This window comes from Crocodylus siamensis, chromosome 1, assembly GCF_052110815.1.
Source record: "Crocodylus siamensis isolate JL-2025a chromosome 1, ASM5211081v1, whole genome shotgun sequence".
NCBI lineage: Eukaryota > Metazoa > Chordata > Crocodylia > Crocodylidae > Crocodylus > Crocodylus siamensis.
In genome coordinates, this window is record NC_143395.1 from 86,659,090 (window position 1) to 86,684,926 (window position 25,837).

A 25,837-nucleotide genomic window follows, 5' to 3' on the forward strand; every position below is an offset into this window, starting at 1 on the left:
CTTTTTTCTGGATCAAAATTGGTGTACGCACACAAGATGTTAAGGGGTTTTTTTCCAAAACATAAAACATAATCCATTTTCTTGCCAGAGGAAATTATTCCACTACTGTTAAAGATGACACAAATATATCTTTCTTCAAGGAAAGAATTAAATCTCTATACCAGTGGTTCTCAAACTTGTAAGTCTCAGGACCCTTTCCGCATAACCTGGAAATCACCAAGCTAGACCTAAAATCAGAAAAGATATGGAAGGGGAGACCTGATACTTATAAAGCTGAGAATCACTGTACCACTTAAATTCAATGGGTGCAGGACCTCACCCCCTGCTGTGCCCTGTTCATTCCACTGTCTGCCCCCTGATGACCCATGATTTATACCTCAGATTGAAAGGGTAGCCCCCGCTGATGAGGTTGCTCCTGCAGGGTCTCATATACCAGCGACCACCCCCATGGCCCCACCTTCCAGCAAATATAGCATCTAGGTTCATTATCAGATTGATGGTGCCCTGTCCAACAGCTTTCCAACTAAGCTGGGGTATGTCAAGGATGTTTGCTTGCTCTACTACTTTTTTATATATATTTATTTAAAATGTGTGCCAACCAGGAATCAATTCCACACACACTGAACAATTCTACCCCTGTCTTGCTTTATGCAGATGATGCATTATCAGTGTCACAATCTCAAATAGGCCTCCAAATGTCATTAGATGATTTTCAGAAGTACTTTACCTCGCATATCTTGGCAATCAAAACTGCCAAATCCAAAGCATTGTTTTTTTGGTAATGAAAGGAGGATTTTTTTCAAAAATTTCATAGACATTCAGGCTGGAAGGGACCCCGGAGGATCAACGAGTCCAGCCCCTTGCCCTGCAGGGATCATAGTTGTCCCTTCACTCCTCAATTTACTGGAAAAAAAATAGAGGTGCTGTCTTGATCTAAACACCTTAGAATCTATTTCTCATAACTGGACTCTTTTCTTGCAAACAGACACAGAATAAAAATAAAGCCTAACATATCTGTCATGCTTAATGACATATAAATTTTGATGAAATGCTGCCTGAAGTGAAAATTAATTTGCCCTGAAATTTTTTATTTTTTTTTTTTTAACCAGATAAACTTTCAAGAATTACGTTTTTAATATGAACATATCTAGTTATTTTTTAAATGCCTAAAATGTTAACAGTGAACTCTGCATTCTCTACACTTTCCAATTCCTATCCCCCTCCCATTTTCAATGAATATTTCATAGAAATGTCAATCAGGATTGTTATTTTTCCATCAGCTCTTATAATCCCCCCCACCCGAAAAATGAATAACACTTTATAAAGTAAAACACCTTTTAACCTCCTAAAATAAGACCCCATTTATTTTTCAAATATAAAAAGGCACACCAGAACCTATTTTAAAGAAATAGAATAGAATTAGAATCTATTTTTAAAAAAATATGAACTGGAATAAGCACAACAAAAATGTAGGCACTAGGGCTAGGGACAGACATTCAAAAAGCCTGAGCCTGAACTGATTTAATCTTTGCAGGTTAGTCTAACCTGCAAAGTGTGAACCAATTTGGAGGTGGACAGACATTCCCTTTTCATTCCAGAAATGTTGCTCAGACTAGAAGGCAGGGACACTAGAGCAGCCCCCGCTTCCCTTCTACAGAGCTGAGCTGAGCTGAGCTGAGGTGGGGTGTGGCCAGGCCACCACAGGACACTGATTAGTCCAGCAGGGAACTGATAACAGTGTTTATCACCCCTAACTCAGTGTTTATCACCCCATTAAGTAAACAACAGAGGAACATTACCAGCTACCTGCTGATTCTGTCTTTGTCACAGCATGGACTGAAGCCAGCATGCTAGCTAATACACAGATACCTCTCAGCAAGGCAGAGGGAAGGGGGGAATTCCTGCTTAGCACAGAGTGGGGAGGAGAAGACTGTTAGTCTCTGCTGGAGCTGCAGCCAGGGAGCAGGGGGGTGGGACCAGTCCTGCTGTGGAGCAGAGCTCCCAGCCCAGAGAGCATGGCGGGATGCTGGGGGCATCTGCATTAACTTTACCAGCAAGGGGTCTGGAATATACAATGCAAACTGGTTTGACCCAAATCAGTTAAGTCTGATGCTACATTCAACCAGGGCTTTCTCAAACCAATTTCAGTCATTTTCAAACCGGTTTATGTGCACTGAACATCTGTTCCGTTACAGGTTTAAACCAGTTTCTGGTCACTTAAACCAGTTTATGTGTAAAGTCTGTCCCTAGCCTAAAGGGAATAGGCAACCTTTTCCAGCAAAAGGCCAGAGACAGGAGCTAGAACCCAACTGCAGTTGGTGCGTGTCCCTGGAGCAGCATAGGAAGGCACCCACAGCCAACGCTTTCTACCACCAAGGCCCAAGGTCAAATGCACTGGTTCTGCAAGCCATAGGTTGCTGAGCCCTGCTCTGAAGCAAAATGAGCCTTTGGTAGAGCTGGACAGATGGGCAGTGCTGGCAGCACTAGCAGTTTATAGATCTAAGGTAGAGTCCATTTCATTGTATGGAACAGAGCTATCGGGTGCTGGTCCCATATTTCATTCAAAAATAGGAGGGAAAAACCCCACTCCAATTACTTTTTAATGTGCCATTTTTCTCTACCTAATTCTACAATGGGACAGAATCATGCACCATGAAACAGGACTAATTAATGTAAGCACCTTAGCTCAATTAAGAATTCTGAATTACTGGATGAAAATTAGAGCTTTTATACCTATGAGCTATGGCAAGAAATGGATATTGGAAGCCTCTCCTTTACTAAATAAACCTTTGTTTGAATGGTTAAACAACAGATATATTCTCTTCCAAACAAATGGCCTGGGAAATGTTCTCAAATATCACTGATCCAATATTTACCCTGTATTTAAAACTAGACAAATTTAGAATTAAAGATGCCATCATGCTGACAAATATGCAGGCAGTGAGATTTTCTCTAACTTTCCCCTTTCATATTAATAAAAAGCACCCTTTTGGCCTAGAAACCTGCCTTCAGTACAAATCTACAAACAATGAGAGACCATTACTAGGGACCTTTAATTCGCGATTTTGGATTTCGTGGAAACCGTAAGATGGGGCACTGTCTGTGAAATCTGCAAAATCAAAAAAAAAAACTAACTAGAAATAAAATGCTAGCTCCCCAGTGGGAGCCAGCAGTCCTCATGGCCTTCCAGCCTGATCTCACAGCCCTAAAGTGGGGGGACCCTCTGGAGTGAAATGGAGCAACCAAGATGGCAGTCACCACCCCCACACCACCGGGCCCCGATAAGCTGAAGGTTGCCTGTCATGCAGCCCCACCCCTCTCTGCCAATCAGTGGCAAGGGGCAGGGCCACCAGGGCCCCTTGGCCGATTAGCAGTGAGGGGCAGGCTCACTGCAAAAAGACAGCAAAAATGTGCTCTGAACATTGCAAATGTTCAGGGCCTGCAAAAATCCCATTTTCTCACCATGACTTAGGTAGATCCCTAGCCATTACTAGACTGAAATTCACTCGAATAAGACATGCAGTTGTCAAGAGCAGGTGGTGTCAGATCCCAAATTCAGACATAATATGTTAGTCTGGGAAGACTGAGGTAGATGACTTAAATCACTACTTTGTGGGCTTGCTCATTCTTTGAGGAAAGAGGGAGATTATGCATCTCTCCATTAGGGGAAAATGTTACTGTTTCATTTTATCTATTTTGTGTGTCGTTATGTACTGCCCCCTCCCCCCCTTCACTCCACTCTGAGAGGATTCTTCAACCACGGATGACCCCGCTCCACCCGAAGAGGACCCTGCGATGAGACTCTATATGGACTGAGGCACTTCCTCCAAACAACTTCCTCCACCATTGCAGACCATTGTAACGGGTTTGTGTGCATCTATCCCCTTTCTCTCTCAGCGTTGCGAACCCCCTCCCTCCCCTTCGCCCCACCCCCGGGCTTAGTTGGCTAACATTGTATCTCCTGTAACCTAGTTGCGTTCCCCTCCTCACGCCCATCCCTCTATTGTTAGTCACTCGCTCGGGCACTCTGTATTTCCCTATCAATTTTGTCATCTTTTTTCTGGATTCCCAATCCTAAACATTTACTAATAAAAGTCAATCTGTTCTGTATTTCTTTTGTTTAAAGTGGTAGATTTATGTCTTATTGTATGCTTTGGATTCCACCATAGAAAATGTTATTATTCTTTTATTGGGATGTTTTAGCAAAAACTAAGTATCCCACTACTGTGCAACCTTCAAAGCCATGCCAAAACTCTTCACCTCCAAATGTTATCTTGTTCGGTCAGGCATGTTGCCTCTTGCTTCTATGTCAGAGTGCCAAACTTTTGTCTACTCAGTTATCAACTTTTTGCATAATCACTTGTATGCATTCTTCCACGCAGTCCGTCCCTCCATGGTATCACATCCTTGAACACATTTTCATTGTTTCATAGTTTCATAGTTTGTAGGGTAGGAAGGGACCTGAGCAGATCATCTAGTCCCCTGCCATGGCAGGAAAGAATACTGGGGTCAAATGACCCCAGCAAGATGTTCATCTAAGCTCTTTCAAAGCTCCCCTTCACATTTGGGTCTCTTTCAAAGTAATGTCTGCCACATTATAACAAACTAAAATTAATGTGAATTGAATTACCTGATGCTGCTCCTTTTCCCATAAAAATCTTATCTGCTTGCCTATCCTCAAAGAGTGAGGTCCTCAGAACCAAAAAAACCACCTTTGACTGACCGTTTGGAAAGAATCTGGTACAGAGTAATGCTGTTATTCATTTACAAGACAGCCCACTATTTCTGAGAAGCAGTCATGGACACTAGGCTTAACCATGAGTTAAGTCTCTTGTTAAAAAAATTGGGTACCTAATTCTTGGCTTTTGATTGAGCAAAGCATCCAGGTTTAGGTAGGTCCTTATCCAAATACTCAGAAAACCAGTTCCTACATAGGGTGAAAAGAAGCTCTTTATTTTATTTATGCTCTTTATAAAGAGGACTGGAAACCAAAGATTGCTTTAATACATCTATGTCAAGACTTAATCGTTAAGTTACTGTCCATGCAAGGGTGACGAAAGAAGCTTAGCATTTTGTTTTAGGTACCTCTAGCACCTTAAGCACTTACAAGTCAATCATTTAAGTAAATTAAATGCCAAGCAACAACTATGCAAACATCTGATCTGACAGTATTAAGTCTTCAACAAAAAATGAATAAATGGAAGAACAAGTCATAAACTGTAGTGCAGATACCATGCTCTATGGAACAGAAAACTCCTCTGTGTAACTGACTGAATCACTAGGCACGGTAAATTTATGCAAAAAAAGGGGCAAAAATGTACATATTCAAGCCCAAGAACAGCTAGACACCACAAAAAGTAAAGAAACCTTCCCCTAGCTCCCACTGCTTGCAGAACCACAGGATCACATGCACTAATGAGGGGAGCACAGTGGATGTGGTAAACCCCAACTTTAGCAAGGCTTTTGACAGTCTCCCACAATATACTCATTAACAAAATAAGGAAACATAGACTAAATGAAAGTACCGTAAGTAGTTGGATCATTGTATTCTGTGAGTAGTCCTCAATGGCTCAGTGTCCAGTTTGGAGGAGATAAAGTGGGGAATCCCCAGGGATCTGTACTGGGTCTGCTATTGTTGAACATCTTTACTAATGATTTGGATGATGGAATCAAGCACACACTTAGCAAATTTGCAGATGACACCAAGTTGCATAGAACTGCAGACAGCAGGGCTAGGATTTAGAATAACCTGGCTAGACTGGAAAAATGTTCCACAGTCAACCCAATGAGATTCAACAAGGACAAGTACAAAATCCTGCACCTGGGATAAAATAATTGAATGCATAAGTAGAGACTAGGAATGACTGGCTTGGTTGCAGAACTGCAGAAAAGGATCTGCGAGTTAAAACAGACCATAAACTGAATGAGCCAACAGTGTGCTCTTGTTGCAGAAAAGCCAACAGCATCCTGAACTGCATTAACAGAAGCATCACTTGCAAATCAAGGAAAGTGATTCTTCCTCTCTATTCAGCAGTAGTGTGACCTCACCTGGAGTACTGTGTCCTGTGTCGGTCCCCACCCTTCAAGAAAGGAGCAATGGATTCAAGTTGCAGCAAGGGAAGTTGAGGTTGAACATTAGGAAAAAAACTGCCTTACGAGGATAGTGGTAAAGCACTGGAACAGGTTACTTAAAGGTGGTGGAATCTCCATCCTTGGAGGTTTTTAAGGCCCAGGTCAGCAAAGCCTTGGCTGGAATGATGTAGTGGGGGACAGTCCTGATGGAGCAGGGGGTTGGACTAGATGACGTCCTGAGGTCCCTTCCAATCCTAATTTTCTATGATTCTAGGAATGTGGACAGTTTGAAGATACCTTGTCAAGAGCAACAAAAGTGATTAGGGGCCTGGGAAGCAAGACTGCTGAGGAAAGGCTGAAAGAGCTATTTAACCTGGAGAAAATAAAAGACCAGGGGGGTGGTGATAAAAGTCTTCAAATACCTGAAAGGTGATTAGAGAGAAGATGGAGATAGGCTTTTCTCTGTGGCCACAGGGGACAGGAACAGATAAACAACAGCCTCAAGCTGCAGCAGGGGAAATTTAGGCTGGAGATTAGGAGGAGCTTTCTAACAATAAAAGTGGCCACGCAGTGGAATAGGCTACCTAGAGAAGTTGGGGAATCTCCATGCTTGGAAACTTTCAAAAGCTGGTTAGAAAGACACTTGGCTGAGATCGTTCAGTCAGGGACGATCTTGCCTTGAGCAAGGGGCTGGACTAGATGACCTTGCAAGGTCCCTTCCAGCCCTACTTCCCTCTTATCCTATGATCACAAATTTAATGATCTCCAATGAGTCTGTTACCCAGGGTAGATAAATATTGATGATTTAAAAAAAAAAAAAAACTTTTAAAATTTTAAATCTGATATTTTTATTTGAATTATTTTTCCTTTAAAAAATAAACCACCCTAAAAAGAAATTCGAATTTAATATAACATAAGATAAGCTACAAATTTAGTATAACCTATTAAAATAATTTAAATAAAAGAATATGGTGAATCAATACGCCTCTATTAAAAACTCAGAAGATCAGCCTTTAACTCCAATGTAAGACTGAGGAAGAAAACTTCTAAATTCTGAAGTCAACCTTTAAAAACATGGCACAGTATTTCATATAATAGGGGCCTGACCCTGTAAGGGATATATAGTCTATATTACTGGATACAAAAGATGAACACAGTAATCACAGGTGTAACCTGGCCTCTTACTCCAGTAGACACTATCATGTGTACTCCTTGATCAGGATTATCACTAAGCACACCTGGATGGTATCAAAATCCCCGCTGATGGTATCAAATAATCTGCTCAGCAACTACCTCTGCTAAATGACCTTTCTTGGTCCCTTTGTTTACGTACAGAGATGTAAATATTAAAGCTACTTACAGACGTTAAAAAAGACAGACAGACAGACAGACAGGAAGCAGCAATGTGTTAGTTCAAACTGGAGCTGCAGCATCCGTACATACCGAGTGCTGCAGCAGGGCTTTTTGGCACTTTCATCTAAAGCTGATTCAATCAGCTATTAGATAAAAGTGCCAAAAAAGCCCCACTGAAGCACCCAATCTACACAGACATTGGGCAAGCCGGGTAAAACTAATGATGCCTTTTCTGGGATATGCTGGGCTTGGCATGGGAGCGTGCTAAGTTTAAAGCAAAGCGCCATGGTTTTTTGGGTTTGGGGGGTTTTGTAAGCATCTGTAAGCAGCCTTTCAAGTGCTCTAGCCATGTTTCTAAACTAAAATACTGCAGCACACAAGGCCAGGGGTGTGGTAGGTTATTTGACAGGGAGGAGTCTTGGCTTGCAGTTAATTTATTATATGGAGGAGGGAGAGGAAGCAGAAAAAGAAGCGTGCACAACAGAAAGGACCGACACTGGGCTCAAAACAATGTAGGAAATGAAACAACGTTCCTGTAAAGGAAAAACTGGTCTTGATTTCAACACCCAGAAACTAGAGGAAAAAACTGCTGTGGCTGCAGATCACAAAAAAGACCCTATTTGGGAGTATAGTCAAGAAATTCCCATGATGTGTAAAAAGTGCAGAGGCAGGTAGCCCAAATGAAGCAACATGAAAAATGCTTCTCAGAAGGCAACAAAGTTGAAGAAAGCGATGTGGATTTGTCTGAGACATCTGGTTAGTAAATTTACTATTTTTGAACCATTCTTATGGATTGTCTGCCATGTATTGCAATGCTAGTAAATGATACATTTGTGACAATAGTGTTAGTTATTTTGGGTGGATTACTTATGAATTTCAAAACGTGTTGAAAAACTAACAGATGTACTACTTTGAGGGGGTGTCAATTATACATTTTTAACATTACCCCTGCACTTCTGAAATCAGTTTTATTGCTCAATGTAAGCAAATATACAAGTCCTAGATAAAGATATCCTCTGCAGAATAAAATTTTAATAGGAATTTTTGAATTTTAGATTAAAAACGTAATTTTTTTCAAGCTGTTCTTTATTGATAAGGAAAAGGGTTTAAATAGAAGATAAACTTTATGATTTATTGACTATTTTCCTTATAGAACTAGATTTGGAAATTTTATATAAATTTAAACTCTGGTTTAAAAAAAAAATCAGCTGTAGAAGAGATTTTTCATTTACCATCTCTTTCTCTCTTTTTCCCCCTTAAGTAATGCACTGAGTTATAGTCAGTGAGAATGACTTTTTCACCATTTTCCAGGGTTCGACTTAAACATAAGAAATTATGACTGTCCATCATTCACAAGTGTCTGCAACTTCAGAATCATCTACTAGTACCACCAGCAGTAGGGCAACTAAACATACCTCAGCCGTATCCAAAAGAGACTTTCTTCTCTATCAGGCAAAACTATGGATGAGGTCATAATCAGGACCAGCAAAATCCAGCAAGGCACAGATGAAAAGATCGTTCAGCTGATTTATGCAACAAATCCTCCCTTATCTTGCTCACAAAAAGCATTCCACTGAGATGGTTTAATCATTATGACCAGGTTACATCGCACCCAGCAGAGCAGATATTACTGGAAGGCTTCCAGATACAGTGTATGAGAAGGAAAGCGAATACTGTGAAAGAAACATTGAAGAGAAAAGTGTTGAGTCTTAATGAATGAAGCAATGTGCACAATGATCCAATAATATGTGCTTGTGTAAGAACAGAAGACAGGATTGCTTATCTTACAGAAATGACTGATCCATCAGGAAATGTCCATTCTGCAGAATATTTAAAAGCAGAAAGAGTAAATCTATAACAAACTGTGAGCAAATATTCAAATGTCATATACATAGCCTTCTCTCAGAAAATACTGCTAATGTGGCCAAAATAAAAATAGATTTAGAAGAAAATAAAGAAAACCTGAAACTTATAACATATGGCAAGGGTCAGCAATATTATTGGGCAGCGTGGCAAAAACACCCGCAACGCTGAATTATAAGATGTTGGCATGCCAAGTGTAAATGGCAGGGCCCTGGCCTGGCTTGTTGCTAGCGGTGGGAGCATACATGCCTCAAAGTGGACCGTGGGAAAGGGACTGGGACTGCACTACCACAACAAGGATTGGGCCCCTTGTGGCTCCCCCACCATCTGTCCTGAGGCACATGTGCCAAGCAAAATGCCTTCACATGCCACACTGGTACACCTACCCCCACCATATGGATGCAGTATTCATTTATTTCATCTTTTAGCCAAGATATAAACACTGCAAGAATGAAAGAAAATGTTGTTGAAATAGCAAAATACTTCCATAACAACAAGTTTGCTTCAGCTGTACAGAAGGTAGCTGGAGTCCAAGCTAATTCTCCCCCAAAATGTACAATGGAACTCAGTGGTTGAATGCTTTGAGCTATTTATTAAGAACTGGCCTATTCTAGTGACCATCTGTGAAGAAAATGGTGATAAAATTGATGGAATTATCACAGCTAGAGTATTCAGCATTGACTAAGGAAAATGTAGAAAATATGCTACATATTTTGCCAATATGCCAACTGGCTGAAGGACCGCACCCAGAGAGCGGTGGTGGACGGGTCACTTTCGACCTGGAGGGATGAAGGCAGTGGGGTCCCTCAGGGCTCAGTCCTTGGGCCTGCAATGTTCAACATCTTCATCAGCAACTTGGACGAGGAGGTGAAAAGCACTTTGTTCAAATTTGTGGATGACACTAAGATGTGGGGAGAAGTGGGCATGCTAGAAGGGAGGGACAGGCTGCAATTGGATCTGGACAGGTTAAAGGGGTGGGTGGATGAAAATAAGATGGGATTCAGTACTGACAAGTGCAAGGTACTGCACCTAGGGAGAAAGAACCAGCAGCATACCTACAGGCTGGGGAACTCCCTTCTCGTCAGTACAGAGGCAGAAAAGGATCTTGGAGTCATTACAGACTCCAAGATAAACATGGGCCACCAATGTGGGGATGCAGTCAGGAAGGCTAAAAGCGCATCTTGTCATGCATCCACAGATGCATCACGAGCAGGTCCAAGGAGGTAATCTACCCCCTCTATGCAACACTGGTCAGGCCGCAGTTGGAGTACTGCATCCAGTTCTGGGCACCGCACTTCAGGAGGGAATTGGACAACGTGGAGAGGGTCCAGAGGAGGGCCACTTGCATGGTCAGGGGGCAGCAGGAGAAGCTACGAGACCTGAACCTGTTCAGCCTCCACAAGAGAAGGCTGAGAGGGGATCTACTGGCCGTCCATAAACTGGCCAAGGGAGACCAGCAGGCAATGGGAAAGTCCCTGTTCCCCCAAGCACTACTGGGAGTAACAAGGAATAATGACCACAAGTTGATTGAGAGTAGGTTCAGGCTAGACATCAAGAGGCACTACTTCACAGTCAGGGTGGTTAGGATCTGGAACCAACTTCCAAAGGAAGTGGTGCTCATTCCTACCCTGGGGGTCTCCAAAAGGAGGCTAGACAGACACCTTGCCAAGGTCGTTTGACCCCAGCATTCTTTCCCGCCCCTGGCAGGGGATCGGACTTGATGATCTGCTCAGGTCCCTTCCAACCCTACCAACTACGAAACTATGCTGAATATACTAAAACCTATTTCCATAGCCTTGGACAAACTACAGAAAGATTGTTGGTGTATTGTGGATGCTGCTGAAATTAGGAAAGTACCCCCCCAAAAAATGATGAAGCAAGAAATACCCAATAGCAAAGTTAAACTGCAGGCAGTAAAACAGCAGATGGATCAAGCACCTATTCCACATCATTTTATTGCCATTATTCTTAACACAAAGTACCAGGTTAGATGCCTAAGTGCCAAAGAAGAAAATGCTGCTATTACATGGGAATATACTAATCATGCCAACCATAATAAATTTCAGGGCTAGAGGTGAACCATTTAAGCAGTTCATATTTCTAGAAGATATTTTAAAGGAAGTCACATCACCAAACTGGTGGAAGTCGCTAGCAAAGCACCTGGAACCAGAATCAGTTATAGTGCTAAGCCAGCTTTTACCAGTAGTCGCCTTTTCTACAAGTACAGAAAGAATATTTTTTTCATTTGGACTGGTTCATTCAAAGCTGAGAAATCAACTGGGAGTTGAAAAAGCAGGAAAGCTTGTTTTTTCTCTTCCATTTATGAATAAAAAGTGGGAGAAGTATGAGATGTACAAGTTCTAAAAACTTAAAAAAGAGTAAACATTTTCAAAACAGTCGAAGTAAAAAAATGACCGTCTCTTTTTAAAAAGAGTTAGGCAAGTAGCAGCTTGAACTCAAATTACTTTCACATGGGCTTTTAAGAAAATTTTCCCCAGGGTGATCCAAAATAATTGGTTTAATCTAGTAACCACAGTTCACACTTTCAATACCATAACAGTTAATACTAGCGTTTAATACATTAGTTAGTTGTAAATGTGTACTGTGCTTCAACTGAAAAGTTTGTATCCAAAATATTAAAGATTTGCTTAATAAATTCAAAGCATTGGGGGGGTTTAATTAAATTTAAGTTGCCATCTTAATGTGGCTTGACACAAATGTGAACAAAAAGTTAATCATCTAGTAAATAACAAATACACATTTCACCACTTAACGCATACTAAAATGTTGGACTTCTAACAATCCAAATATGTTCAGATCTATGTACAGATTCTATATATAGACCTTAACATAATCTATCTAATCAATATATAGATATATGTGTGTACACCTAGGAAACATATGTACCAACCAAGTCTACTGTACAAATTGTATCTAGCTATAAAACATTTTAATTGTTGTATTAACCAATGAATATACAGCTTTTTGTAAAAAAGAAAACAACAAATACGTACAATGGGAAAGCTGATAAAAATCAGTCATTTAAAATCAGGCTTTTGGCCTCCTGATTTAATATTTAAATGAACTTGATTTAAATCAATCCACCCTGCTGTTACCTGAGAAAGGTAGTTAGCCATGTTACTATAAAATAAGTCAGAAGACAGGGTAGGTATATACACCTTCATCTAAAAGGCAGGGAAGACTTAGTTACCTTTACAGACTAACTGATTAAGATCTATATATAGAGCACAAGCTTTCATGGGCTGAAGCCAACTTTGTTAGAATCTGTTACCTGAAACGTTTGACCCCAGTACTCTTTCCTGCCATGGCAGGGGGTCGGACTAGATGATCTACTCAGGTCCCTTTCTGACCCTAGAAACTATGAAACTACTATGAAACATACGGTACAAGAGAGGAATGAAGTGGACTGAAGTTTTAAGTGACCTGTGGATCAGTGATCCTGCCAATTCATATAACCTTTTTTTCTGACATGAAGAAAAGCTTCTAACAGCAGACCTGCTGCTGCCCAAGTATGACCTGAGGAGCAAAGGACCTAGGACCTTTTAAAGGCGAGACAGAAGAATGACCAACTTTTCTAGAGAATGCAATTCCAGGTTGCACAAAGTCTTTCGAATCATTTTGAAGAAGTTCACCAAAAACAGCTACAGGACAAAGAACCTACTAAAGACATGGAGTAAAGTTATTTCTCAAGTCAGAATGAGCATGGCTTATGATAAAATTAGTTGCTTTTTCTCTGGATGTTAAGAAAGGGATACATAAGTCTCTTGAACAGTAGCAAAACCTGTGTCACACCCTCCTGTCTAACAGCACAATATTAAGATCCTGAAAAGATCATGAAAGTTGGCCTGATCCCACAGGGCAACACAAACAGCACAGAGAATGATACTCTTTTTAAAAATCTATACTCAATAGAAATATTCCTTTGTATTTACAAAACTTATATTATGATAGAGTCAGAGTCAATCTTTTTACATTAGTTTATTTCCTAAGTCACAGTAGTGTCTGAGGTATTACTACTTTCTCCATTTAGGCTTCATCCTAATCATTAAACCAGAAATACAGTCTCATCAATCTTAAAATACATACTTTTTAACTTCATCCTACAATATCTGGAACCTAAATAGTACTGAGCAAAGAGGAATAAAACCTTGATATAAAGAAAGGTAAAAGTGAAATGCATAAAGTAAAGAAACACAAAAAGTTAAGAAGCAATATTAAGTTACTTTCCTCTGTGCTACTAATGTAGGGAAGAAATACTTTTAGCACGGATATCTTCTCTTCACAAAAAATGTAAATATAAGGTTTAAGAATTTCCAACAGTTGAATACACAAAATAAAGTACCTTTTTCCTGGCACACAGTATGCCCCCGGATATAATGCACAACTTGTTGCTGAAAGGCAGAACGAAGAAAAAAGATTTTTTTTCAGATATGGCTGCATAATTTAACTGCATTAGGTGAGTCAGCCTAATCTTCAGCTGTTTTCACTCTCCGTTTTCTGCACAACTAAAGCTGAATTTCTAGCTGCTGCTAGTCTCAAAATCTTATGATTCTGAAAAGAGCTAAAGAGTTAAAAGGTGCAGACAGAAGTACAGCTTTAATTCCCAGCTGTAATTCAGAACAATTTTTGGAAAGCATTCCGAGTTACAACCAGGCATCTGGGTTTTCCATTTCCAACTGAAAAACAGAGTAAAATGCAGATTTTCCCCCTTACTGGAGTAAAACATGGATTTCTCATTTTAGCAGAGAAACCCACAGATTTTCCAGCTTTGCCACAAGCCTTCTGCAGGCTGGCAGGAGTTCCAGCCCACAAGGTGTTGCGAGGGAGCAGGAGGAGGCAGTCAGGCACGGGGTACCATGTTTGTATATGCACGTGGCATCCAGGCAGCTTGGAGAGCAGCTCCTCCAGGAAAGTGGCAGTGGGAATAAAGGTTCCCATAGGGAGAGAGGAAGGGAGGGAGGGAGCTGGGCAGGGCTGGGACTGGGACTGCTGTACACCCAGGCAGTGCATGGGCCTTGGGGCCGCAGCAGGGAGCAGGATGGGGCCACAGGCAACTCGTTCAGGGGATGGGGTGTGGAGCCGACTCCCTGCCACTGTGCACACTCCCAGAGAGCAGGGGGACCTGTGTCCCCTAGATCTCTGTGTGAGACGGGGGTGGATGCACGCTGTGGGCTTAAGCTCCAGTCCTGCTGCCCTCTGTCAGGGTCCCTGTAGCCTAACAGGTACAATCCAGCACTGTAGGGCAGAGCAGGGTTGCACAAAAAGGCTGCTTGCCACTGCAAGCTCCACACTGCCCTGGGGAGGCATCCCCCATGTGTGTGGCTGTAGCAGGGGTGGCAGCGGGGGTTGTGCCCCTTGCTTCTACCATGCGCATAGAAGACACGTTGCCAGGTCACCATGGAGCTCACAACGGCAAGCAGCTTTCCCTCCAAGTGGGGCAAGGGGTGAGGGGCACCAGCAGGGCTGGGAGATGCTTTCATTTTAATCACAGATTTTGGGGGGTTTAAATCACAGAATTTGCCACTTTTTTTTTTTTTATCATGGAAAACCATGATCGCTAGTTACAACATTACCCCAAAGCAAATAAAAGTTCACCGTTAGTGCAGTGGGGGTGGGGGGAAGAGTATCTAGCTGTAGGCTGGGATCCTGCAGCCATAACAATGGTCAGGGCTCTCCACTAGTGTTTGTTGTTTTCAGAATGGTGTTGGTGCTGAAGGTTGGGGTGGGTGAATTAGAGCCCCCCCCACCTTAGTGGGGACTCCAATACACCCATCCCACCCTCCAGGGGGGCTGAAAAACCCCCAGACTGAACTTCTTTTCCTCCCTTTCCCCCTTCCCATTCTGAAAACAGCAACAAGCTGGGAGCTCTGTAGACACAAGTTACAAAAAACACTACATTTTGAAACGTCTTAATTTGATACGTCATGCAATGAGAAGTCAGATTTTCATCTAATCAGCCATTTTTTAAGCTGTCTGCAGCCCTGCACTTGTGTTTGGTCACAGCTATAAACTGCTTTCTGTGGCCAGATCAGGCAAAAATTTTCACTGCTTTCTGCACCCAAAGTATCTAAGCTGAAGAGAGACTGAAAAGTAGCCAGCAGATAGCAAAGTTGCCCTAGCAAAGATTAGTCTGATTAGTGGAACAATCAAGACCATTAAAAAGAAGAGGCCATCACTGATACCTGTGGAGTACTGAACAATGAGACATTAAGTCCATTACCTCTCTCAGCTGATAAACCCAGGGATTTGAGTTTTCCTTTTCCCATGGAAAAACAGCGATAGCCGCGAATTTCCCACTTTTGCAAAGAGCTCTGCAGGTGGCAGAGTTCCAGTCAGCAAGAGCTAATTGCAAAAAAGGGTGGGAAACCCCCAGCCCTATCCGGAGGGGAAGGAGAGGGGAAAAGGGTGGGCCCTGAGGCTCTCAGCCACCCAAGGCTTGGCTCAGGCTCACTGTTCATTCCTAGAGCCTAAGATAAGTGGGGCTTGCAGGAGATTGGGGCTGGGCTGGGGGATTGTGGGTTATGGCTGGGGCCACCAGCAGGGCTGAGCGGGGCCCTGGGTGGCAGGTGTGGGTGTGGGCGACTGCCAGGGCTGAGGGAAGAGCTAGTGGGGCAGGTGTGGGTGTGGGCGACTGCCAGGGCTGAGGGAAGAGCTAGTGGGGCAGGTGTGGGTGTGGGCGACTGCCAGGGCTGAGGGAAGAGCTAGTGGGGCACGTGGGGGGCAGTAGGTGTGGCTGAGAGAGCAGAGAAGTGCTGGGGGAAGCCCCCCCATGGAGTGTCCATCACTGGCATATGGACCAAGAGCAGCATGCTATCGGCCCTTAAGGGAAGCTGCACAGGGAAGCTGCACAGGGAAGCAGAGCCCACTCAGGCTGACAGCACATCGCTCCTGGCAAACAAACCACTGGCCAGGCAGGCACTCCATGTGGGGCTTTCCCCAACACCTCCCACTCCCTCAGACCCCAGCCAGCTTTGTGCAGGAGTGGCCACAAAGCCAATGGCATGCTGTTGGCTTGAGCGGGCTCTGAGCTTCCCTGCACAGCTTCCCTGAAGGGCCAATGGTGTGCTGCTCCAGGTCCATGCAGCGCCAGGTCCATGTGGCTTCAGGTCCATGCAGTCCATGCGGGCGGGCACTCCTGCAGGAAGCTAGCTGCGGTCTGAGGGAGTGGGGAGGTGTTCAGGAAAGCCCCACATGGAGTGCTCACCCGGCTGGCAGTGCGTGGACTTGGAGTGGTGTGCTATCAGCCCTTCAGGGAAGCCACATGCAAGGAAGCGTGCACTGAGCCTGAGCAGGCCAACAGCTTGTGGCTCCTGGCCTATGCACTGCAGGGCTAGCTGGGCCAGGTGAGCTTCATGCCTCCATGTGTGGCTTCCCACAGGAGTGAAGGAAGCCCAACAAAGAGGTACAGAGCCCACTCGGCTGACAGCATGCAGCTCCCAGTCCATGCACTACAGGCTGGGCCTTGTCCAGGGGTGGGGGTGGAGCCGGCTCCCTGCTGCAGCACACACTCCCAGGAGGACAGGGGAAACCTGCACTCTCCAAATCTGTGCGCAGGGTGGGGGCAGGGCAGGTGTGTGCTGCAGGCTCATGCTTCCCATCTTGCTGCCTTCCCCAAGGGCCTCTGCCCTGGGGCTAGTGTGTAAAACCCGGTGTGTGGCAGAGCACAGTGGGGCTGCACAGGAAAGCTACTTGCCACTGTGCTGCCCTGGCCACACTTCCCCTGTGTGCGTGGGGGCAGCAGCACAGGGTTGTGCACATCACTGCTGCCCCCGCCTCCAGAGGAAGTGTGTCCAGGGCATCGCAGAGCTCACAGATGCAAGCAGCTTTCCTGCATGGTCCTGCTGTGCCCTGCCACGCTGAGTCACGCACGCTGCACTGAGGAGGCCCCAGGGGACAGCAGCAGGGCAGGAAGCATGAATCTGCAGCACACACCTGCCCTGCCCCCACCCCCCCCACAGATCTGGGGGGCATGGGTTCCACCCTCCCCCCCCCCCCAGTGCACGCTGCAGCCGGGAGCCTTGCCCCTGCCCAAGCCCATGGCAGGCAGGCAGCAGTGGGGGAGATGGCTCCATGCTCCTTCTGCTGCAACAGCTGCTGACTTCTGTTGGGGGCAGGGAGCTGTAAAGCTCGGTCCTTGGCCCCATTGCTCTGGCAGCTGGGGGCCCCCTCCAGCAGGACCGGGTAGCAGGGAGGAAGGGGCACGAGTAGGGCGGGGGGGGGCACCTTTAATTTTAATCACAGATTTTGGGGGGTTTAATCAGAGAATTTGAGATTTTTTATTACGGAAAACCAGGATCCCTGAAATACTACATAATACCACAGCTGCTGCAACTGTGGAGCAGGAATCAAACCAGGATGTTTCCAACCCCAGCAAAAAAACAGCTCTCCCACTTAATACATACACCTCTATTTGGGGGAAGAGCAGCAAAGGGTGCTGATTTGGGGGTGAAAGGTGTGTGTGTTGTACATGAGAAAATAGGGTATGTTAAAAACAGCTGCGCTCCTGAGCCACACAAACAGCCGGCAAACAGGCGCACTTGTCAAAGAGTGTGCTGGAGTTTGTGCAGGGAAGAGAGCAGCAGGGGCCAAAGACTCCACGCATCAGACTCAGAGGCTTCAGACAGAGTCTACAGAGCCCTCAGGTGAGTGTATAAGAGAAACTTTAATTGGGGTGGTGACTCAGAGCGCAGGCAGGGACCCTGCCCTGATGTTGCCTCCACCCAGGGCTCCGCTGAGGCCTCCACCCAGACAGAGTCCTTGGGTGGGTCAGCAGCGCTCTGGCCCCCTGCCTACAGGGGTTGCCTGGCGGGTCCACGAGGGCCCGGGGGTAGTGGAGGGGCAGGAGGTCCCCTCACTTGTTTCACACATGCCCAGATTGAGGCCCTGGAGGGGCCGGTGAGGGAACTCCAGGCAGAGGTGAGCAGGCTGCGGGGGATCAAGGTGATTGAGGTTGATGGGTACTTCCATTCTCTGCAGGTTCACACACGTGAAGGGAAGGCATCACAGGAGAGAGCTGATGAGGCCAGATGGCAGACAGTAACCTCGAGGACAAGACCTCGCAAAGCCAGGGCAAGTCCCTGTGTTCAGCTGGAGAACAGACTTGAGGCACTGGTGTCACTGCCAAAGACCACAGTAGTAGAGGCCACACCAAGAGATACCACCAAGCCAATTGAGAGAGAACCAAGCAGCCGGAGGAGAAGACATTGGGTCACTGTGGTGGGTGACTCCCTCCTGTGAGGAATGGAGGGAGCCATCTGCCACCCAGATCCCATGGAACGGGGAGGTATGCCGCCTGCCCGGAGCCCAGATTCGTGATGTCACAGCAAGGATTCCAGACCTGATCAGGCCGACTACTATTCCATGGTCCTCATCCATGTGGGAACAAATGACACAGCCCAGAGTAGTCCAGGCAGGGTCATGAGTGACTACATGGAGCTGGGAACCAGGCTCAGAGGTTCAGAAGCACAGATGACCATTCTACCAGTCAGAGGTCAAGGATAGCACCACAGCAACTGCACTAGAGAAGTCAATTCATAGCTTCGGAGCTAGTGTCACCGCACAGAATTTGGTTTCCTTGATCACGACCTGTACTTCCAGGATACGGCCTTGTTCGGGCAAGATGGACTACATCTCTCTCCAGGAGGCAGGAGTCTCTTCTCTTACAGGTTAGCTGATCTCCTTCGCAGGGCTTTAAAACTAGGTTCGTCGGGGGACAGGGATGATGATGACAGGGAGAGACCAGATACAAAGAACCAAGAGTCATGCACTACAGCAGTTCAGGTAAGTAACAAGGGCCCCGCTAGGCAACAGAATGGGAGATTAGCAAGGGCATCTACTGGGGGGCTTAGATGCCTCTACATTGAAGCTAGGAGCATGAGGAACAAGCAGAAGGAACTTGCGCTCCTGCTTGCAAATAAAGAATTCGACCTGGTTGAGCTAACAGAAACCTGTTGGGATCTTACCCATGACTGGGCAGTGGGCATTGAGGGCTACAGGCTGTACACACAGGACAGAAAAAAAAGAGGGGGGAATTGCTCTCTATATTAAGGAACAATATACATCTTCCATAGTCATATTGGGACAAGAAGGGCAAATTGAGGTATTATGGGTCAAATTACTGGGGGCTGGGGAGAAAGAGACCTAGTAGGAGGGGTCTATTACAGACCCCCACACCAGGCGGATGAGTTAAACCTAGAATTCTCAAGGCAGCTCTCAGAGGCAGTGCGCTCAAAGGACCTGGTTGTCATGGGGGACTTAAACTTCCCAGACATCTGCTGGGAGAAGCAGGCAGCCTGGTCTGTCCGTTCACATAACATTTTTAACCTCCTTACAGGACCTTCACCTATCAAAGGGGTACACGTCCCCACCAGGGGTAATGCCTTGCTAGACTTGGTACTAGCCACAGGGGATGACTTGGTGGGGGATATGCAGGTACAAAGTAACCTAGGGGATAGTGACCACCAAAAGGTGGGGAAGATAACTAGTACGGCAGAAGTACTGGACTTCAGGAAGGCCAACTTTGGTAAACTCAGGAAATTAGTTAGGAAGGGACTGACTGGTAATAGCCTCGCAGAGATGGGAGTCCAGGAAGGGTGGGTGCTTCTCAAGGGACTAACCTTGCAGGCACAAAAAAAGACTATCCCAGTCCACATAAAGGGGGACAAAAAAGCAAAGAAACCCTCTTGGCTGAGCAGGGAAATCCAGGATAGCCTGGTGAGGAAAAAAGAGGTCTACATGCTATGGAAACAGGGGGCAGTCACCAAGGAGGAGTTCACCTGCTTGGCTCGAGCCTGCAGGGAAGCAGCGAGGAGAACCAAAGCAGAGATGGAGCTTAGGCTGGCAACAAAAGTCAAGGATAACAAAAAGTCATTTTTTTAAGTACACAGGCAGCAAAAAGAAAATGTAGGATAACTTAGGACCACTTCAGAACAAGGACAACTGGTAACAGATAGGATGGCTAAAGCAGAGATTCTAAATGAATTCTTTGCATCCGTGTTCCTGGACATGAATACAAATACGCATCCTATTAGAACTTTAGGCAAGCCCAGGATAGATGCCAACCCACCAGCAGTTCATGCAGACCTAGTATGGGGGCATCTGGAGGGACTGAATGTATTTAAGTCAACAGGCCCTGATGATCTTCACCCTAGGGTACTTGGGGAATTAGCTGGAGTCATAGTAGACCCACTGGCACAATTGTTCAAGCACCCATGGAGCTCAGGACAAACTCCAGAGGACTGGAAAAGGGCCAATGTGGTCCCTATTTTCAAGAAGGGGAGGACGGAGGAACTAGGTAACTATAGGCCGGTTAGCCTCACCTCTATTCTTGGCAAGACCTTTGAGAAAATAGTTAAAGATCACATTTGCGGCAGACCAGCAGGTAAAACAATGCTAAGGGGCAATCAGCATGAGTTCATAGCAGGCAGATCCTGTCTGAACAACCTAGCTTCATTTTACAACCGGGTCACAAAATGCTTGGATGAGGGACCAGAGGTAGATGTTGTTTACCCAGACTTTAAAAAGGCCTTTGACACAAATGTCACATGCAATTCATATAAATAAACTAAAAAACTGCAGTATTACAGTCCAGTGGGTAGAAAATTGGCTTATGGGACGCACCCAGAGAGTGGTGGTAGACGTGTCGGTTTCTACCTGGAGAAATGTAGGCATCTGAGTCCCCTAAGGCTCTGTCCTGGGACCAGTACTATTCAATATCTTCATCAGTGACTTGGATGAAGGAGTAGTAAACACCCTGTCCATGTTTGCTAATGACACAAAACTATGGGGGGAGATAAACACACTAGAGGGAAGGGAGTAAATCCAAGTGGATCTGGACAGGCCGGGGAGATGGGCGGAACAGAATAGGATGCAGTTTAACAAGGATAACTGTCATGTGTTGCACCTCGGAAGAAAGAATCATCAGCACTCCTACAGCCTGGGAGGGACCATTCTAAGCAGCAAAACTGAGGAAAGTGACCTTGGAGTCAAAATCGACTCCAAAATGAACATGAGTCACCAATGTGATAAGGTAATAAGTAAAGCTAACCGCACTCTTTCTTGCATAAGTAGGTGCATCACGAACAGGTCTAGGGAGGTGATACTTCGCCTCTATGCAGCATTGGTCAGGCCGCAGCTGGAGTACTGCATCCGGTATTGGTCGCCACACTTCAGGAGGGATGTGGATAACCTGGAAAGTGTTCAGAGGAGGGCCACCTGTCTGGTTAAAGGCCTACAGAAAAAACCCTATGTGGACCGACTGGGAGACCTGAACCTTTTTAGCCTCCACAAGAGGAGGCTGAGAGGTGATCTTGTGACCACCTACAAACTCATTGGCAGGGGGTCAGCAGGAAGTGGGGGATACAATGTTTACCAGGGCGACAGTCGGGGTAACTACAAACAACGGACAAAAGAGAACAAATTCAGGCTGACATCAGGAAAAAGTTCTTTACAGTGAGGGTCGCCAAAATATGGAATAGGCTTCGGAGGGAGGTGGTGTTGTCCCCTTCCTTGGTAATATTCAAAAGGAGATTGGACAGACGCCCGACTTGGGGTAATCTGACCCCAGCACTCTTTCCTGCCCAGGGCAGGGGATCAGACTTAATGATCTAATAGGTCTCTTCTGACCCTAATAATTATGAAACTATGAAAACATATTATAAAATTGTCTTCTGCACTTACTTGCTGTATTTCAAATATTTAAGTAAATCCTGCACTTAACTCACTGAATCAACAAGTAGCCTCTATAAATGATCATCTATAAACCATTCTAAGTGCTGCATACTATATTAACTCTGATTGCTACAAGCAGCACTCTCAGGCTATAAATGAAATAATCTTTCCCTCTTTTTTTTTTCCCTGATCCCAATACCCCAAACACTTACCTAGACATTTTACAAAATTAAGTAAAATTAGAATAGAACTATTACTTATTTCCTTGTTCTTGAAAATCTCTCTCCTAACATACCACTTTCTGGATATGACCGTTCTTACCCATTTAAACCAGCAGGCTTACTAATGCACGTTATGCACATTAGTTGTACACAATGGACAAACAGACACATGACAATTACAGAATCTCAAATGAACATGAAAGTCTCACTAAAAGAGCTTCACAAATAGGCATAATGGTGGAGCATTAGCAAGGTCAGTAAGGATTCAGGGAGGTGATTTGTTTGTAGCTCAAGAGAGTCCAAAGGAGGGCCATGCACATTCTCTAGAAGCCTAGGGAGCAGAACATAGGAGGAGAGACTGAAAGACTTGGGACTGCTCAGCCTGAAGAACAGGAGACTCAAAGGGGACTTGGTGGCAGCCTGTAAGTATATTAGCATGCACCAGGGCCTGGGAGAGTCTCTATTCACCAAGGCCCCCCAGGGGACAACAAGAAACAATGAGCACAAACTGATTGAGGATTGCTTCAGACTGGACATAAGGAAAAACTTCTTTACAAGTTGAGTGCCAAGGGTTTGGAACAGGCTCCCCCACAGAGGTGGTACAGTCATCCACCCTGGTGATCTTCAATACCCACCTTGCTGGGGTCATCTGACCCCAGCAGAATTTCCTGCCCAAGTGCAGAGGGGGCTGCACACAAAGATCTGCAAGGTCCTTCCCAGCCCGTAACAACTATGAAACTACGTATTTCAAACACCTATGTCATCCAAACCTTTCCAGGTCAAGCCTAGAGCACGTGCTATTAAAAAAGGAGCCTAGCTTCATTTGGCTTCCATTTAAATTAAAGTTGCTACTTTTGCTTGAATTAAAAACAGTATTTCCACAAGAGGTATCAAAATGCCAAAGAGAAATTTCAAGCAGGCACATACAGATGTAATGCCTATCTACCTTCATTGTACTTACATAATAGGGATCAGCTTCCCTTTCAGTTATTTCATCTTGATACAGAGTGAAACAGGTCGGTATTCGTCCAAACCACACATCTCGAAGTACATCTTTGTCATCTGTCATTCTTCCAATGGATACTGAAGCACATGTAGACTAAGTTGCTTCAACCAGAACTACCCTCTATTGAACCCACACAAAAAAAAAAAAAGAACCAGCAAAATTAATTTTTCTTTAAACAAAAGAAATAAAAATGACACCATAATGTCAAACAAGAACAGAGGTACCCAGTTATATTTACTAAATTACTAATATGTTAATCTCAACAAAGCCAGCTGGATGTATAGCTGTAACTGGGCTGCAAAAGCAGAAGATTAGGAAGCTGAACTCTGATTTAAAAAGGTTAAGCAAAGTTAACTGTCTGCTTTACTATCAGTATGTGTAACAAGACGGTGATGGCAATGATAAAGCACTTTCAACATTCACATCATGTAGGGAGGGCTGGCCTGTGGCACACATGCCACTTGTGACATGGGCACACTCCCTGAGCAGCGCACTGCAGACTGGGGAGGGGACAGGCAGCACCAGTGGCAAAGGCAAGAGAGAGCAGAAAGCAGGGCAGGCTGGGAGCACAGGGCAGGGAACAAAGAGCAGGCTGGGAGGAGAAAGCAGGGCACTTCCTCAGCCTGACAAACGGTGTTTGTGCCCAAAAGTTTCCTAAGAATTCTTCCAACTAGTGGAGTTGGTTTAATAAAAGAGGGTGGATTTACTCCAAGAACTTGGTCTGCCCATGTCCTTACAGCAACACGGCTACAAACTACACCCCTAAAAAATGGAGTGCAGGGTGGGGTAAAGAAGGAGAGCAGCAGAGCAGGCCGGGAGCTCAGGGCAGGAAACAAAAAGCCGAGCAGCAGAGCAGGCGGCCCCATGCCCAGCCCATCCCATCCCACCCCAGCCTTCAGCCCCATTCCCGACCCCAGCCGCAGCTTGGTCGCCGTTCCCCACCCCCCGCTGGCGGCCCCGCCCCCTGCCTCCACGGCGCCGGGCGCTGCGGGGGTGGGGGAGGGGCGGGCGCGAGGACCGTTACCTGAGGCTCCCCCAGCGCGGCTCGGCCGCGCGCGTGTGCGAGACCTCAGCCCGCTCCGCCACTCAGCGCGCCCCCCGTCCACCACGTGAACAGCCACTTCCGCCCAAGCGGAAAACTCCCCCCGCCCCACCTGCCCTTACCTCCTGTCCGGGGCGCCGGAAGCCGGAACCGGCGGCGGGGGAAGTGACTTCACAAAAGGGGAAGGCGGGAGGCATCGTTAGTCTTGGGGCTTTTCTCTTTTTCTCCTCCTGTTCGCGGCTGCGCATTGTGGTGTCAGGCCCTGCAACCACTCGCTCCTGTCTGCCGGGGGCCGCCCGACCCCTTGCACTGTAGAGCCTGTCACCCGCAAACAGGCGCCTGATTAGGGCGAGCCCTGAATGGAGGGGGCAAAAATAACCCCCCTGCTTCGAGGGGTTTGTACTCGCCGAGGCAGCCCCTGCTTTTCCCCTGCCCTGTTGCTGCGCCTGCTGCGGTGGGGAGCGGGCAGGAGTAAAGCAGCGGGGCAGGCTACCTCTGCAAGTTCCATCCTCAGTTTTTCAAAACCCGGTCTTGGCTGGGATGATCTAGTTGCACATGGTCCTCCTGCCTTGAGCAGACGGTGCGACTAGATCAGTGGTTCTCAACCTTTGTTCTACCAGGGACCCATTTGTAAACATGGATGGCCAGTCCCGACCCAGTGCCACTTACTCCTGGCTCACTGCCCCAGTGTGGGGCTTGGCGGGGGGGCCTCGCAGGCGGGAGCTTGCAGGAGAGAAGCCCTGGCTTAACATGTTTTTCTCCTTTAAACGGGTATCCATTTCTAAAATTTGTTTCCTACCCTTTCATATATTCTTGTGACCCCTGGGTTGAGCAACATTGGACTAGATGTTCTCCTGAGGTCCCTTCCAAGCTGAATTTTTTTATGATTCGAAGTGGCCTGGTCCAGGCTACAAACGTTGCTAGTGGGTGTCTCCAGAGCCCCAGCTCATTTTAGCAGCTAGATGGTTTGCATCAAATTAACAAAGGGGCTTAAGTGCTGCTGTGCTAAGCCATAAACTGCATAGGTGAGCCTCAAAGCTGCCAGCTTGCTGAGTGGAGATCTGTGGAAGTTGGATATTAGGAAATATTTATGATGGGTATGTCATAAGTCCCACCCCTGTGTCTAACAGCTGCTTGGAGGTACCTACCTCCATTTAGTATCCACAGCCCTGCACCTCTCCTGAAGTTCCTAAATTCTTTGAGAAATATGACTCCTGGCTGCTTTGAAGTTGAATAGTCCTGCCTAGATCTTGTGAGAGTGTGTAAAACCACTGATCATTTTCACATGAGTGTGGGAAGAACAGCCCTCTGCACATAACTAGTCTAAGGAAAATGAATCATAACTAATAATTTCCTTTTAATATGTATTTTAGAGCAGAGGTAGCAGCCTTTTGCTGGTGTGGATTGGAACTTGTGATCTGTCTTGCCTGTAAGCCAGAAGTCTCTGCTCCCTCCTCCCCTCTTACCATCCCTCCTTCAGAGCCAGCTGCCTGAATTCACCCACTGCAGATGCCAGACCCCTCTGCAGCAACGGAAGAACAGATGCAGTAGAGCAGTGGACTTTGCAGGGAAGGGGAGTGCTGCAGGGAG

At 45.8% G+C, this 25,837-nt stretch overlaps 1 protein-coding gene across 2 annotated transcripts in view; it reads right to left on the reverse strand.

The window, feature by feature from the left end:
- The window catches only part of ATG5 (autophagy related 5), a 153,000-nt gene extending 128,662 nt beyond the window's left edge, over positions 1 to 24,338 (reverse strand). The window contains exons 1-2 of one of the 2 annotated variants that reach the window (XM_090037351.1): positions 24,230 to 24,338; positions 23,161 to 23,325 (exon numbers count right to left, since the gene is read on the reverse strand). In XM_090037351.1, the coding sequence (XP_089893477.1) occupies positions 23,161 to 23,268 (108 nt within the window). In that variant the 5' untranslated portion in view covers positions 23,269 to 23,325; positions 24,230 to 24,338. Of the gene's footprint in view, positions 1 to 23,160; positions 23,326 to 23,912; positions 24,025 to 24,229 lie in introns of those variants that run through there. The other variant, XM_090037357.1, reaches the window with a different exon arrangement.
- Between the last annotated feature and the right edge of the window lie 1,499 nt (positions 24,339 to 25,837).